Source organism: Ctenocephalides felis, unplaced genomic scaffold, assembly GCF_003426905.1.
Source record: "Ctenocephalides felis isolate EL2017-DRISC unplaced genomic scaffold, ASM342690v1 CF-g0.4_SCAFFOLD_03572, whole genome shotgun sequence".
Taxonomy (NCBI): Eukaryota; Metazoa; Arthropoda; class Insecta; order Siphonaptera; family Pulicidae; genus Ctenocephalides; species Ctenocephalides felis.
In genome coordinates this window covers 29,110,120-29,127,601 of record NW_020539726.1, presented here as the reverse complement: position 1 = coordinate 29,127,601, position 17,482 = coordinate 29,110,120, and the positions used below count along the sequence as shown (strand labels likewise).

The 17,482-nt window shown below is 29.9% G+C and overlaps 1 protein-coding gene across 1 annotated transcript in view; it reads left to right on the top strand.

Moving 5' to 3' along the window:
* The window catches only part of LOC113388345 (single-minded homolog 1), a 31,804-nt gene that overhangs the window by 6,413 nt on the left and 7,909 nt on the right, over positions 1-17,482 (top strand). The window contains exons 2-5 of the mRNA XM_026625733.1: positions 3,069-3,244; positions 5,102-5,338; positions 11,376-11,575; positions 12,093-12,199. Of these exons, the coding sequence (XP_026481518.1) occupies positions 3,069-3,244; positions 5,102-5,338; positions 11,376-11,575; positions 12,093-12,199 (720 nt within the window). The remainder of the gene's footprint in view (positions 1-3,068; positions 3,245-5,101; positions 5,339-11,375; positions 11,576-12,092; positions 12,200-17,482) is intronic.

Below are 17,482 nucleotides of genomic sequence, written 5' to 3'. Positions count from 1 at the left end.
CTTCTATATATTCATATACAGGGTGTCCCAGAACTCAACGTCAAGCCGGAACGGGGTGAGAGTGTTGATCGTTACTATTTTAAAAAAACCTATCATAAAAAATTATTCCATGTAATTTGTAAATTGGGAGCTTTCAAGTGCAACCTGAAGCTTTGGTGAAACAGTTTTTGTTTCTCGGTTTTTCATGGTTAATTTTGATTAATTTTGTTCATTGAAACTTTAGATCAGTAATGGTAAATCACATTTCAAAAGTAAAAATTATATTGCACCAAGTTTTCTGAGAATTTAAACTTTTTGTTGAACTAAGTGTTTAAATTTTTTAAAATCTTTCGACTTTGATAGGTGCTGTTTTAAAAAAAATGCACTAAAGTGTTTTTGTAATTTCTATCAAAAGTTGGTGCATTCAACCAGGATTGTAAAATGGTAATATATTTGATAGTTTCATAATAAAAAAATCGAGTCAAAAATAAAAACCGAACGTTTAAATATATTTACAAACGACCATTACGCCGAATTGAAACAACCTGATATGTATGCAATTCAAACAAAATATTTTTCGATCTCTTTTTTTCTTTAAAAATCAAAAACTTCCAATAACAGGAATGCAGATTCTGTTGCTATATTTGTTATATAGGCAAATATTTTCAATGCATTTATAAAACAATGAATCAACATATATATCATTCTAACAATTCAAAACTATATTTTCTGAAAATGTGATATCAAAGTACACCTTTGATAAAAATCATCTTAACATAAAAGAATGTTGTTTTAAGATTTAAGTTAAGATGATTTAAGATTTAAAATCATCTTAACATAAAAGAATGTTGTTTCATAAAAGAATGTTGTACTCGCAATTAGAAAATTTGCAGAAATTAGTTTTTAACCAAAATTCCCCTAGTTTTTTCTTTCACTTTACTTATTAGTAGCTATAGAAGTTTAATTAATGTTTAATGTTTGTAAATCTAATATATTTCCTAATATTTAGCCTGATGTTTCCACTTTTTTCATTTTTGTTTTGGACGTTTTGGAAATTTAATATCAATTCTTAGAATTTTCTGTCATACATGATTTTCATTTGGAAACAAAAAATCACTAAATCATCTATCATTTCTATTATTTTTATATTTTTGAAATTTCTGATTGGTACACTACTTTTATTGATTTTTTTATTCTTATTCTGTTGTTGCTATATTTATTTACTTTTTTGTAATATTTAAATTGAAGAAAGCATGTATGTAATAATTTTCATGTTTATTTGTACATTGGCAAACTGAATTTAAAATAAAAAATACATCATATAATAAGCATTTTAATACATAAAATTATTTCAAATTATAGATATTTATGCTGATATAAATTGTATTCTAATAACATTTTTATACAACGGAAATCCAAAAACGCCGTTTACAGTGAATCCTTATTTTTTTAAATAAAATATTTAAATAATGTTTTATTTTTTTTTTTTTATATTTCATTTCTGTAACCCTATAGAAAATATAGAAGATTATGCTGACTTAAAATCTTTCCAGGTAACAAAAATCCACGAATAGCATTTTTATTTCATTGAATTCGCATTCAAGAAAAAACACAAATTTTAAAAAAATTTCAAAAATGACAAATTTATCAATGGAGTATTCTAAATTAAATTAATATATTAAAAACCATCTAAAGAAATATAAGTGAATTAATTCAAAAAAATTGTAACTTTCACACCTGATAAAATCATAAAAATATATATACGTTATGCATAGTCACGTCATCATATCTATTGATCGGATCTTCAAATACTGGTAGTGGCATCTTTAACAATAGAATAATATTTCGATAAAGAAAGATACATCACATTTTGACAGTTGACGATTCGAATAAGTCTGTAAAATATATAGACGTTGTTTTTAACAGACAGATTCATCTGATATAAAATTTTCACTGAGAAGAAAATCATTTTGATAGAGTTCGATGATATAAAATACGACATAATATTTGAAATACTGTATATTAAATGTGCAGCTCAGAATCTAATTAATTATTATTTAGTTAATTATTAACTTCCCGTAGGGTAAGTTATAGTAATCGCAAAAAAATCGAAAATGAAAATTTTTATATATCTTTACGTTTCAAAGGTTTCTGATCATTTTGCCATACCTTAGAAAAAATGGATGTATGTGTGTGTGTGTGTGTGTGTGTGTGTGTGTGTATGTACGTGTGTGTATGTATGTGCGGATACAAATTTTCGTCGACGATTTCGGCAACACGAATGAAGCGATTTGGATAATTCAAAAAACATTCGATTCGTATTGATAAGGAGGCGTGCTGATTAGTTTTTGGCGAAGGCAGGTCTAGCCGTTTCAAAGATACGGGGCAAAAAGTGCCGAAAACGGTAACTCAGTTTTTAAGAGAACGGAGCGTCCGATTTGAATAATTCAAAAAACATTTTACTTGTATTGACAAGATGAAGAATTGATCAAATTTTCATGAGGGCAGGTCTAGCGGTTTCGGAGATTTAACAAAAAAAGTAAAAAAAAATGCCATTTGGCGGTCAAAAATGATCATTAGACATACGCACATCAAATTATCAGATATTTTATAGAGATTTTAACAATAAGTATAAATTTTGTTTACATTCCTATGGGTTCCATACCAATGTTTATCCGTTAGACAGCGACGTGGCGCTTACGCGCTTTATATTTTGTCTCTATGCAGTTAAAGCAGTACGATTGCTTTGAAAAATAGTTCAGATCTTCCAAAATATGTCAAAATAAAAACATTTTTTTTTCAAAAAAAAAAAATTAAAAAAATAATATTTTTTTAAAAAAAATAAAAATTTTTTTTTTTTTCAAAAAAAGTAATTTTTTGTCTAATTTATAGTTTCTCAAAAATCTCATGTTTTCGAAGAAAATTTTTTTCAAAAATGTTAATCGTTTTTAAAAAAATAATAATTTTTGGTACGGGAAGTTCCAGCAATTTGCCTTAAGGCACGATGCCTCAATTGCCTTAAGACAGAATTCCACTTACAGCTAGTGAGTTATAATTTTTTTATGAATTCTCGATTTTTTTACTACCAGGTCTGGGAGATGCTTGGGGTGCTGCGCCGCCGTGCGCGACTCCGCGAGACCCTGCAATGAGGGAATTGGGTTCCCACTTGCTGCAGTCGCTCGACGGATTCATATTCGTTTTGGCGCCCGACGGCAAAATCATGTACATCTCGGAAACAGCTTCGGTACACTTAGGACTTAGCCAGGTGAGAAAAAAAATCTATTTATTTTGTGATAGGAAAATTTTGACTTTGTGGCGACTTAGTTCAAATGCATTTTCAGAGTAGAAATATATATATTTTTTATACAAGTAGTTTTACAGCAATCAGAACTATTATACTATGTTCTATAAACTGTACTGAACACTGCTAAGACGTTGTTCTTGTTAGTAGAAAATCCATTGATTGTCCTTACATTATTTAAGTAATTCTTGCACTGAATGCTATTAGAAGACAATCCCCCCGGTCGTCGTTCTAATTGTGGTATTGCAGCAATGCCGGATTAATGTCTATTTTCACTTGGAAACATATTGCTATCTATATTTCCAAATGGAAACCGTTGTCTCATTTGCCTGACAACAGGCTATTCGAACCCGGGACCTCTGAATTAAAACCCGTCGCTCTTAACCACTTATTTACGGGCAAGTCCAAAGTAGAAAAATGAAATTTTGTAAACAAAGCAATATATTTTTAATTTATGTTATAAATCGCTAATTTTATATGAGGGCTTAAAAGTTCGCCGGTTAAGTTAAGTTTGATATTTTAAACAATACTATTTTAAAGTAGAGGGCAAATGATGTGTAATCACTCAGCGCCTTAAATCGGGAGACATGCCAAATAATTTGCCACATTGTCAATGCTTTAATGAAAGTATTTTTTTTTGTTGGAAGTTTTGTTTCGTTTTGAGCAGTGTTATTTAGTTCATCATACTTGAACAATATTCTCATGTATACCTTTTTTAATTGTTGTATATAACAATACACTTTGTTACTTTTAAGTTTGATTCAACAATTTTTATGTAACCTCTAGAATAGCTTACATGTGGTTGGGGTAAAAAGAACAATCTGCACATTTACACTAGCAACATTTAATAATAAAAAAAATAGTAGAGAGTAGAACTATAGTTGTAAGAAACATTTTTCGTTGAGGCAAGTTGCATGAACTTCTCGATACGTATACATAATCAACTCAATCAATAACAATTGAGTTTAGGTCAGATGTACAACTTTTTTTTCGAAAATAAACCATTCGCTTTCACTCAATACGATTTACAGTTGATATCTTTCAAACATACTTGTAATATCTCATCTGTAATTATATAAATTAAATTAATTTGTCTAACACATTTCATTTCATATATTTTGGGTTCTAAAAATGTATTATAGTCTGTTTAAATGTAAAAGTCAACTGTAATAAGTAGTCACTGACAAGACACAGAACTTACATATTTTCTCGGCATAGATTCTGATTAGAATTACTTAAACGCACGACCAAACTCTATATTTTGATGAACTTTTATAATTTAATCCTTTATTTTAGGCCTACAATATTTTAGTATGTTATTTCATAATACAAAGATTCATCAAAACTCTCAAAAAAATCTCAACATTTAATTACGCAGAAACGTCCCGAACTTAAGGAAAAACTTATCAACGCGATTCCCAACCAATATCTTTCGAACATTTTATGAATTTTTAAAATTGCTTGTTAGCTAAAATGTGGACAAAACTTTTTATACTTTTCTGCTAATTAAACGGAAGCGGCTTGGCTAAACGTTGCAAAAAAACAAAAGCTAGTCCTTGTCGAGTTGCATTGAAGAGCTTTTAAATTTTCAAAATCGGTCCAGCTCTTTCTGAGAAAACATCGACAAAATATCAAATATCGGCTCACATACACATACACATACTTTTTATAATCTAGAACCTATTCGATTCAGAGTGACTTGAAACATCGTGAAACTATAAAATTAGAAAATCGCATTTTGTCGCGAAAACAACTTCTCTTTCGAAAAGTTAATACTCAAACCCTTCAGTTCATTTACCCTCGTTTATCTATCTATCATAGGTTGAATTAACGGGTAACAGCATATTCGAATACATCCATCAAGCCGATCACGAAGAAATGACCGCAGTACTATCAGCCCAATACCCCGGCGGCGCCCCATTAGTGGGACCTCCACCCATAACGGGCGCCGGCTACCGGGCTCAGGCACAAGAATTGGAGAGCGAAAGGGCCTTCTTCATACGAATGAAGTGCGTGCTGGCTAAGAGGAACGCAGGGCTCACGTCCGGAGGATTCAAGGTAAGGGATAAAAATAATTTGCTTACTCTGGAAACATTACTATCAATAACAATAGTTTAGTCTCTAATTAATACTCTCCTCTACTACAATTTGTATTTAAAACTAGATGACCCGGCAAACGTTGTATTGCTAAGTAAGGTATATTCTAAACAAATTCTAGAGAATCAAAAACATTAATACTTGTATATAAGGATGTGTTGTTTGAATGCTATGTACAATGAGCTATTATAAAAATAATAAACCCCATTGGTTTGTCTATATTTTGTCAATAAAATCAAACTGGAAGTCTTATACACTTGGTATAAAACATGGTATAATCCATTCCAAGTCTTTTTCGCTCTTTCGGCTTATTGATTACGTTTCAAGTTTTTCAGATTCTTTTTGGATTCTGGATTTTGTGTATAATTGTAAATTATACTACTGAGCTTATACAAAATTTTCAAATTTCTGCGAGAAGAGATAGAAAATGAATTAAGTATTTCTTCTTTGACCTGCTTTTTGAAAAGCTTCAAGTAACATTCGATGAATTAAAGTAAATTTAATAAAAAGTATATATGTAGAGCAGGGCGAGACACAAAGGTTCAATTTGACTTTGAGTAAACATTAACTATATTGTGAAAACCATAACAATTATATCACAACAAATAACAAATTTCAAACGAACAATTATCTGACTACGTTCAGTAAAACTGCCAGCTACTTCATCTTAGTAGAAATGTGCTGTTTTGATGTCTTTCAAAAATTTGTAATCTAGACCTTTTTATCCCACAGATGGGGTAACTTGGAACGGCCAGGTGGCAAACAGGTTTAATGTCCTATTTTAATTTTAAAGGTATTTTTTAAAATAATTACATTTCTAACTAACGCTAAAAAAACTACCAACGGAAAAAAATACTTTTATTATGAATTTTCAAAGATTACCGTTTAACTCCCGATAGTAAAGTCATATGAATTAAAGTTATAGCTGGTTATACATCTTTCTCCCTCTACTTTCAAATATTGTTATTAAACAATGCTTAACTTTACTGGCTTTTGACACATCGGTGGTGGATCTTTTTGACCCCAGACCTTTACATATTACTATCTATTTTTCGATAAATTCTGGGAATATATAACTGAGAAAATGTTATTTGGCAAAACGTCCCTTTGAGCGATACCAAATTTAGATATTTAATTAAAAATATGCCAAAAAGTGCATTTTCATATTAACATTCAAAAAAGTTGATATTTTTAGTTTCTAGTAACACTTGCGGCCGGTATAACGTATAACGTAACGTAAAATATTAATAACGTATTCGTGTATAAACAAACAAAACTACTTGCTACAATTTAATCATAATAAAATTATATTCACGTAAAACATCCTATTGAACGTAATTGAACATCATCTATCAAAAACGTTTGACATTTGACGTGTTAGCCACCATCCATTGTTTTATTTAAATTACGCTTCTACAAAAAAATTCAAATTAAAAATGTAAAGTTTCTACGCGATTTTGAAATAATATCTCACCTTTCCGACCATCTCTGGATTGGCACGAATTTTTTAAGACTAAGTCTGGCCAAATCGGTTTAGCCGTTTTCAAGTTTTACCGAATCATTTGATCGAGAGCTCCATTTTTATATATAAGAAGATGTCTCAACCAATACTATTCTATAAACTATCAATAAATTCGTGTCTGAATAAGTATATGTTATCCAAACCTTACATTTTTCATTTCACCTCCGATAACGTGGCTCATAAACCCTTTCTTGTGTGGGCATTATCGACGCTTAAAACAAAACTCGGCAAAATAAGAAAAACAACGAAATTGTCGTCTCCAGTCGCGACGAGTGTCAGTTTGTTTCAGACATAAATCTATCGGCCATTGCGTCATTTCCACGAACGCAGGAACAAAAGAAGTGGTCCCGGCAATAAGTTTAATGTCAAATCATTCATTGCCGTCGTATTCACCTTGCTAAGGATCCATTCATCCAAAACATATGAGTAAATAGGGTAGAGCGGGGGACAAAGGTCCAATTTGACTTTCAGCAAAACCGAAATAACTACATCACAACAAATAACACATATCAAACACAAAACTATCTGAGTATTTACAGTAAAACTCCCAGGTAATTCATTATTGTAAGAATGTGTTTTTTTGTGACTTTTGTAAAATTTTTCAGAAAATTTATCACCTGGCTCTTTTTACCTCATAAGCGCGGTAAAATGGAACATCCAGATGGCAAGCAGATCTAAAGTCTTATTCTTACTTTTGGACGAATTTTATGAAATAATAGCTACATTGATCAACCAATGCAAAATATCAATTACGTACATTTTCTACGGAGATGCTCTGTATATAACCTTGATCTGGTACTTTGTCAGCAGATTTGGAATAACAATTTATTTGATTCGTCTCTCGTAAAATTGTTTTTTTTTTCACTCAATTTACCTTTCTATTTACTATTTTTTATTGTTTTTACTATTTTTTAGTGTTTACACTTGAGCTTGAGGGTGAAGGTTCAGTTGGTCTTTTTTACAACACCCACGTGTAAGCTTTCATAAAGGTTATGTAAAAAAAACTGTTGAATCTAACTTCAAATTAACAATACAATTTATAAAATAATTAAATAACGTATATTTAAAAATTATATTAATATCTCGTAAACTAAACAACAGTGCTTAGTGCCAGAAAAATTACCAACGAATGAAAATACTTTTGTTATGGATTTTCAAACATTGACGTTTATCTTTCCGAGAAAGTCGTAAGAATTAAGGCTGGTTATACATGTTTTTCCTCAACTTTCAAATATTGTTGTTGAAAAAATCATAACTTCACTTGCTTTTGAGATATTGGTGGTGGACCTTTTTGCACAAGGATTTTATGCTCCGGTCTACCCTACATCAGATAAAACAATTAAAAACAATCTATTCAGGCATCATAAACTAAACAACAGTGCTCAACTATCTAAACTAAACAACAGAAAAAAACTATCATCAAAATCTATTGTTGAAATTTTGGCAATATGGACGTTTTAAGTTTGATTCAAGGTGATTGCTGATTACACATATTTTGCCCTCTACTTTAAAATAGTATAGTTAAAAGATACCATACTTTACTTGTTTTGGAGATAATGGTGGTGGACTATTCTAATTGCAGGTCTTTCAACAACGCTCTTCCCTATAGGAACAGTTTTTGATATGAATTTTTTTTTAAACAAATAAATAACGCAAATTTAAAAAGTATATTCAGGCATCATAAACTAAACAACAGTGCTCAGAAAAGAAATAAAACTAACTAAAAAAACTGTCGTTAAAATTTTGACAATGTGGACGATTTAAGTCCGATTTAACGTGAGTGCTGATTACACATATTTTGCCCTCTACTTTAAAATAGTATCGGTAAAAAATACCAGTTTTTACTTGTTTTGGAGATAATAGTGGTGGAACATTTTTTCCGCGGATCTTTCAGCCCCGCTCTTCTCTATATGAAAAGTTCTGAATGTGGAATAAAATGTTTTGAGCATTTTGGTCATTGGCCTTTTATTTACAAACTTTCAAAAAACCTTTCTTGTGAACAAAATTAAGATATATGACGAAACCTTATTTTAATCCTACGACCAACACATCTGTTTTTCACTTGGAAAAATGACTATTTAAATATTCTTCAATTGATATATTTTCTTTTATTTACAAGCTTCCAAAACCTTTCTGATAAACAAAATTAAGATATATGACGAAATCTGATTTTAATCCTAGGAACAACTTGAAAAAACGACTATATCAATATTCTCCAATTATTACATTTTCCAATAATATTTTTCGATGTGGATGTGGCTTTAGCCCACAGTAGTCGTAAAATATTTACGCTTTCTTTGTTTCTGTTAGCCTTTTCATTCGTCTTTGCTCATTCAGACGTTTGTCTCAACTCCAGAATGCTGGTGGCGGCCACTCAATGATTTCCAGTAGTTCCAAATCATTATACTAAAAGATATTTTAACTTATTTTTTCACTACACTTTGATTAAAACCCTGCCCTTCAGTCACTGTATTATTGGCTTCCAATTTAGACTTGCTAAAATCTGATCCTCCAGCAGTCACTGGATTATTGGCATCAGATTTAGACTTACTAAAATTTGGTCTTTCAGTCACTGGATTATTAGCAACCGATATAGACTTACTAAAACCTGGTCTTCCAGTCCATATTAAAATCTGGTCCTTCAGTTACTGGATTATTAGCGTCCGATTTAAACTTACTAAAAAAGCTCTTTTAACTAGTCTTAAGATTAAACGCCACATCCAACTACTTATTTTATACACTCATAGACAGCCTCCAAATATTCTAAATAACTTTATTTTATTCATTTTTCTTCAAAAAATTTAATTTAAATAGCTAATGTTCACTGTACGCATAACAAATATACTCGCCAATGCACAAAATTCTAAAACTTCTTCATGACGAATATATTCGTCAATTCTAGTTAAATGGCTGGATTACCAACCACTTGTGCCAACCACTATTTATTATGTGCCAATTATTTTTAGTAACTATCAATATCGTGTTACTATCAGTTACACCACTTTCAGCTTTCAAAATAAATCTCAATTTAAAAAGTAATACAATATACTTTCTATAAGGTTTATAGCTCAAATGCAAACATTACTTAATGGCCTCTGTTTCGTAACCATGTGGGGAATGTAAATGTAGAAGTGCCATCATGTGAGTTATAAAATTTATCAAATAGGGTTTTTCAGTTCCTGGAATAAAGTACATGCACTACTTTTCTGGAATAAGCACGTTTAGAACATAACATTAAATACTTTATATGAAATAATGTATTTTGGAATATAAATTGACATAGGAAAAGACAACTATTTAGTGAAGAGGTTATACGATTTATGTGAGGACATAGTTTAAACTATACCATCAATTTGTGATGTCAATATAGGTCATGCCTTCCTTAAAACATTAAATTATTTCTATTTTAATTGTATATATCATGTTGCAAAAATACTTCTATTTTAGAAATAGCTCTAGATATCAAGGTTACTAATAATTGCAGGTACTAAAAATAGGGTGGTAGTATAACTATCATGAAAAAAATAGAAAAAAAAATTGTTCCATGCAGTTTGAAATTATGAGCTTTTAAGTTCAACCCAGAGCTTTGTCACAGGATACAGGTCAAAATGTTCAATTTTATAATTTATTTTCGTTCATTTAATTTTTGACACTATAAATTTTAAATATTCAAAATTGGTTTGCTTCAAAAAAATATATTGAAGTGTGTTGGCAAGTTTTAGTTAGTTGACGCATTTATAAGGTAAAATAATTGGAAGTTCTATAATAAAAAAAATTAGAAAAAATAAAAACCTAAAAATAACACTTAAATAAAAAAGATTATTAATAATTAACCATAATAACCAAAAATCGTCGCATATTCACAAAATCTCTAGGTTGCACTGCATGGAACAATTTTTTTTCATAGTTACGATCAATACTATCATACCGTTTCTACTTGACGTTGAGTTCTGGGACACCCTATATATATATATATATATATACAAATCATGTTAAACATCATGTAATATTTTTGCTCCTTGTTTTGAATATAAGAGCACTTCCATCGACAATGACACCCGCGTCGGAGTGAGAAACATCGGAAAATGTCACGTTCCAAGACCAGTTCTCTTTCACTGTCTTAAGTTATATGTACTAAGGATAAATTGAACGACTTCTAGGAGAAGCAATATTTTATAAAATATGCAGGAATCTATATTGCTAACACAGACAAATTTATTATTTCACAAAATCGTACAGCAAGCACCTACGGGACTCCACGGGCATGCAAGTTTTTCTCCACTTAATAAACATAAAAAATACTTTATCGATCATTTTGTAGCTACAACTATTATGTTTAGGCTATATTTCATGCATTACAGAACCCAGGTTTAAAATAATTGATTATTTAAATTATACTCCAAACCATACAGTAATAAATCTTCTTTGCCATCTATCCTCTAAAATATTATTAATTATGGTTGTTTATTTTTTCAGGTAATACACTGTTCCGGATATTTAAAAGTGAAACAGTACCCTCTTGATTCAGGGTCCTACGATATGTGTTACCAAAATTTAGGATTAGTTGCTGTTGGACATTCATTACCTCCTAGTGCTATTACTGAAATTAAGCTTCATTGCAATATGTTCATGTTTCGAGCAAGTTTAGACTTAAAACTAATTTTCTTAGACGCAAGGTGAGTAAAAAAAAGTAATTTTTTTATGTTATACTAATAGTTATCAATACGTATGAAATACAAATAATTATATAACACTAAAGTTGTTGCCTAATTTAAAATCAGTTTACCAGTTTACTAATTACCAAGACAAAAGTCAACATCATAAATTTAAGCAATAAACCTGGACCCTTAAAATTTACTCTAAGTTTCCTCGTAAACTCATGATTTATAGTTTACTGCGCCACGAATGATTCTCAAATTTTAGTACCAAAAAATATTTCACAGTCACATTTTTTATTAGTAATATAATCAAGTTATCCAAATATATAATATGATACTTTGTTTGGTTTCACTTATTAGTTCTTTTATGTAACAAGCACTTGTAAGGGGTGACAAAGTTTTTAAAATGAATTATGAGGATCGAAATTTAATATGTTTACACTACTGTATATATATATATATATATATATATATATATATATATATATATATATATATATATATATATATGACTGTACGATAATTTTTTTTTCAGGGTAGCGCAACTAACAGGCTATGAACCTCAAGATTTAATAGAAAAAACAATTTATCACTACATTCACGGAGCTGATATTCTGCATATGAGATTTGCACATCATACTTGTAAGTTTGATTTAATTTTCAAAAATATTTTTACTTGAGATAAAAGTTAAACTAGTTGGTTTGGTATTTAGCCTTGAGGCAAGTTACATGAACTTCCCGAAATGTGTAAATAATCGACTTAATCAAAGAAAAATGTGTAAATAATATACTTCATTAATCCTACTTTTTAAAAATCGATAATAATTTTAGCAAAATTTGACGAATTTTTAAAATTAAACTACTTGTCGTTAGGCCATAATATTACAGTAAGACCATGATGTATATCGCCAAAAAAATTTCCATGAAAATCGGCTTAAATTTTTTTTTCAACAGTTAATTACAAGAAAACGGCTCGGTAGATTTTCACCTAAAATTAATCAGTATCATTCCCAACGAATATCTTTCGAACAGTTTTCGATATTTTAAAATCGGTTCGGTAGGATGAGCTTAAATGTCGACGAAAATTTAACACTTTTTTTCAACAGTTAATTACAAGAAAACGGCTCGGTAGATTTTCACCTAAAATTAATCAGTATCATTCCCAACTAATATCTTTCGAACAGTTTTTGATATTTTAAAATCGGTTCGGTAGGATGAGTTTAAATGTCGACGAAAATTTAACACTTTTTTTCAACAGTTAATTACAAGAAAACGGCTGGGTAGATTTTCACCTAAAATTAATCAGTATCATTCCCAACTAATATCTTTCGAACAGTTTTTGATATTTTAAAATCGGTTCGGTAGGATGAGCTTAAATGTCGACGAAAATTTAACACTTTTTTTCAACAGTTAATTACAAGAAAACGGCTCGGTAGATTTTCACCTAAAATTAATCAGTATCATTCCCAACTAATATCTTTCGAACAGTTTTCGATATTTTAAAATCGGTTCGGTAGGATGAGCTTAAATGTCGACGAAAATTTAACACTTTTTTTCAACATTTAATTACAAGAAAACGGCTCGGTAGATTTCACCTAAAATTAATCAGTATCATTCCCAACTAATATCTTTCGAACAGTTTTTGATATTTTAAAATCGGTTCGGTAGGATGAGCTTAAATGTCGACGAAAATTTAACACTTTTTTTCAACAGTTAATTACAAGAAAACGGCTCGGTAGATTTTCACCTAAAATTAATCAGTATCATTCCCAACTAATATCTTTCAAACAGTTTTTGATTTTTTAAAATCGTTCGGTAGGATGAGCTTAAATGTGGACGAAAAGTTTTTTTCAAATTACAAAGAAACGGCTTGGCAGATCGTTGCACAAAACTGACAAACGATAGTCCTCACCGAAATACATCAAATGGCTTTTAAATTTCTAAAATCGGTTCAGGCGTTTTTGAGAAAACGTCGATCAAAAGTCTAATTTTGACAAATGCCAAAAAGACCATACTGATTTTTGCAAACTTTGACGAATTTTTAAAGCTGAACCAGTTGTCGTAGGGCCGTAATATTTTAGTATGATCTAGAAGACTATGGTATCTATCGTCAAAAAAATAATCATAAAAATCGTCGAAATTTTTTTTTTAAAAACTTTATTACAAGAAAACGGCCCGGCCGATCTCTACCAAAAACTAATCAGCACGATTCCCAACCAATATCTTTCGAACGGTTTTTGAATTTTCAAAATCGATTCAGAATTGCGGGCTAAAACGTAGACGAAAAATTTTTCACTTTTCTGCCATTTATGAAGAAACGGCTTGGCCGATCGTCGCACAAAACTGACAAACAATAGTTCTCGTCGAGATACATCGAATGGCTTTTAAATTTTTGAAATCGACCCAGCCGTTTTCGAGAAAACGTCGATTTACGGCAAAAAATCTGTTCACATACACACACACACACACACACACACACACACACACACATACTTTTTCCAAATTTGGTCTCATTCGATTCAGAATGGCTTGAAACGTCGAGAAAACATAAAATTAGCGAATCGGGTTTTTTGATGAAAACATAAACTTCTCCTTCGGGAAGTTAAAAATATAAGTTGTATGTCATAGTTTGGGCGTCAAATTGACAAGGAACTTAAAACCAGATATTGAATAAATTGATCAGATTACTTGATATTTTAATGTAAATTCAATTAGGGGGTAATCTCCATATGGTTTGCAATTCATCAAAAACTATTCTTTTGATGAATTGTAAACCATAAATTTATTGTATAAAGATGCATGTAAAATATTTTTATAACAATTTTAATCAGGAATAAAATAATAGCGTCATTTCAGATCTTCCTTTTATATTTTTTATTCATTGTAAGTGCAATATATATTACTTACGTAATTTAAGTTAGATGCTTCAATAAAGTATATTTAGTAACGATAATTTTATTTTTGATCTATATTTAAAATCGATCGAACACCGTCATTGTATAATATATCGTCATTATATAAAAGTGTATGATCTTTTTTACGTTAAATTAAAAAAAAACATTAAAAAGCTCATATATTAAAATACGTTATTCTTCATACAAATATATTTAATTCTTTAATTTTTTGCGAAGAGCTGATAATATTGTCATTGTAATACATTTAAGTGTTACATGTTGCATTTACATCAGGCCATATTTTAAACTGTGCAGATATTTATGTAATATCCTTTTCGATGGTGTAGTAAAACTTAGATATTTAAATTATATATGTGATGATAGTTTCGGTCTTAAATAACTTCTAAAAATTAAAATGAATTAAATATAGATAGTTCAACAGTTGACAGTTGTCAAAAAACTGATAAGTTCTGATTTTTGTTCAAAACTAAGATAAACATAAAAATATGTAGCGCATATGGCAACTTGCTGAAACTTTTATTAAAACTTTTCTTAAAACAATTAAAAAATCTAAAATTTCTGAAAATTTAGATACCCATGTAGTCGTTTGATTCATAGTGACAAAAATATCCAGAAAACTTCTTTGAACTATATAAGTGAAATTTAACCCTTGAATTTTGCCGCAGCCGTAAGTTAGTAAGTATTTTGACGACAGAGCGGCGTCATCCGAGTGAAAAGGATTGAACATTATCTATATATATATATATATATATATATATATATATAAAAGTTGATGCAAAACCAAAAGAAATGGAATCAAAATAGAAAATAGAGAATCAATCGATCATTTTTGACTACTTAATGATTTTTTAAAATTTTCTGGATCTCCGAAACTGCTAGACCTTCCTTCACAAAAATTTCATTAACTTTCATTTCGTCAATACAAGTGAAATGTCTTTTGAATCATTCAAATCGGATCACGAGGCATACATCATCAAGTCATAGTTCATTTATGTTATTATTTTTGTATTAATGTTTTTATTTCATTTTATTTTAACTTTTTTTTATTTTATATTTAATTTATTGTATTTTTTTGTATTATTTCTTTTTTTGCAAATATCAATTTTGTAAATAATACATTAAAGTATTGATTTACAAAAATAAATTATAACAAAAAAATCAAATCGGATTTCCTCAAAAACTGAAATGCATTAAAGTAATCAGTATGTCTCCTCGTCAATACGAATCGAATGGTTTTCGAAGTATTCAAATCGGTTGATCCGTGCTCCCATAAACATCGACTAAAAATTGTATCCACGCATATATAGTCACATAAGCACGTACATCCATTTTTTCTAAAGTATGTAGAAATGCTCTGAAACCTTTGATATACAAAAATTTAAATTTTCAATATTTTTGCGATTAGGTACTATACGGGAAGTTAAAAAAGTTCATTCTCATTAGCATAAAGCTGATTGAAAAAGCATAATATTTAAATAATTTATCAAAATTATTTCCATGCATTAATATCGATAATCCATTCCGCGTGATCGTTAAACAGTCTGTTTGTAGACGCCTTTATTCCAAATCATCATTACATAATAAAATGTGCGTTTTACACTTTTGCAACACGAAATATCCCGAATATGATATTATATTGTATATTCCCAAACAATACATAATACAGAGAAACCCATGCCGCCCATACCATACCATACCATATGGCCCGATGCGCCATTTTGTCCGTATTATCTCTATTGTGCACAGACGCAGTTTGTTGGCGGGAATAGATGGCAAAGGGCTCCGGGAATGGGTAATTCCCTTAATTTATTTGAAGGCACGATCGCTTACAAATCGACCGGTACCATTGTAAACATACAGGGTTTAAGGCGCACTCAATGTCGCCCTTGGATAGAAAAATCTGCGGCTGGATTTCGAAATGTTATTTATTTCGAATCGAGAGCTTTTAAAGAAATCACGGCAGGACACGGATGCATATCGAAATAAACGGGATTTGTCGGATACTTGACAAAAGGTTTAAAAAAAACTTCTGACGTGAATTAATTAATTACATACTTAGTCATTTTTTATGAAAATTAGATAACTGCAGGTGATCATTCTTGCATAAATGTATTAAATTCCCATAGCGCAAGTTATAGTAATCGTCAAAAAATCGAAATTGAAAATTATTGCAGTCTTCACGTTTCAAAGATTTCTGAATATTTTGGCATACTTTGAAAAAAATGGATGTGTATGTATGTTTGAATACAATTTTTCCTACAATTGAGTACAAAACACATTCAATTCGTAATGAAAGGGATAATCCGTGAATAGTTTTTGACAAAGGCAGGTCCAGCCGTTTCGGAGAGACGGGCTAAAAGTGCAAAAAATAACAGTTTTTAAGAGAACTTATCCGATTTAAATGATTCAAAAAACTTTCTACTTGTGTTGACAAATAATGAAATAAATAATAAAACTAAATAATGAAATGAAATGAAATCTTTAGATTGATTGATGATCTTTTTGAAAACATTTAATAGTTTTCGAATTTTTCTTTACGGTACGGGGAGTTCTAACAATTTGCCTTAAGTCTCGATGCCATATACCACTAGTTATATAGGTTTTGAATTGAAAAAATATGTACATAAAAATTATGAACTTAACCATGGACATCAGCTACCAGGTTAATCAAAATAATACTTAAGTTAGAAAGTATCTGCAAAAAGTTTTATTGTTAGGAAAAAATTGACATCAGATTTAATGTAAAACAGCTTAAAAAATCAATGAAAGTTTCTCGTTGGAAAAACCTACCCAAAGCCGCAAAAAATCAGCTCGTATAGTCTAATAATAATGCAAGAATCTCATTATAATGAAAAAATTATACTATTTTTATTATAATATCATTATAACAAAAATTTGACAATGAATAAAAAATAATTTATAATAGAGATAGCAATGTTTGCTAATTAGGGTAAGGTTGCTTAAGTCGTGCTCCTTGGGATATTAAAATAAAACTTTTTTTTGTTTTATT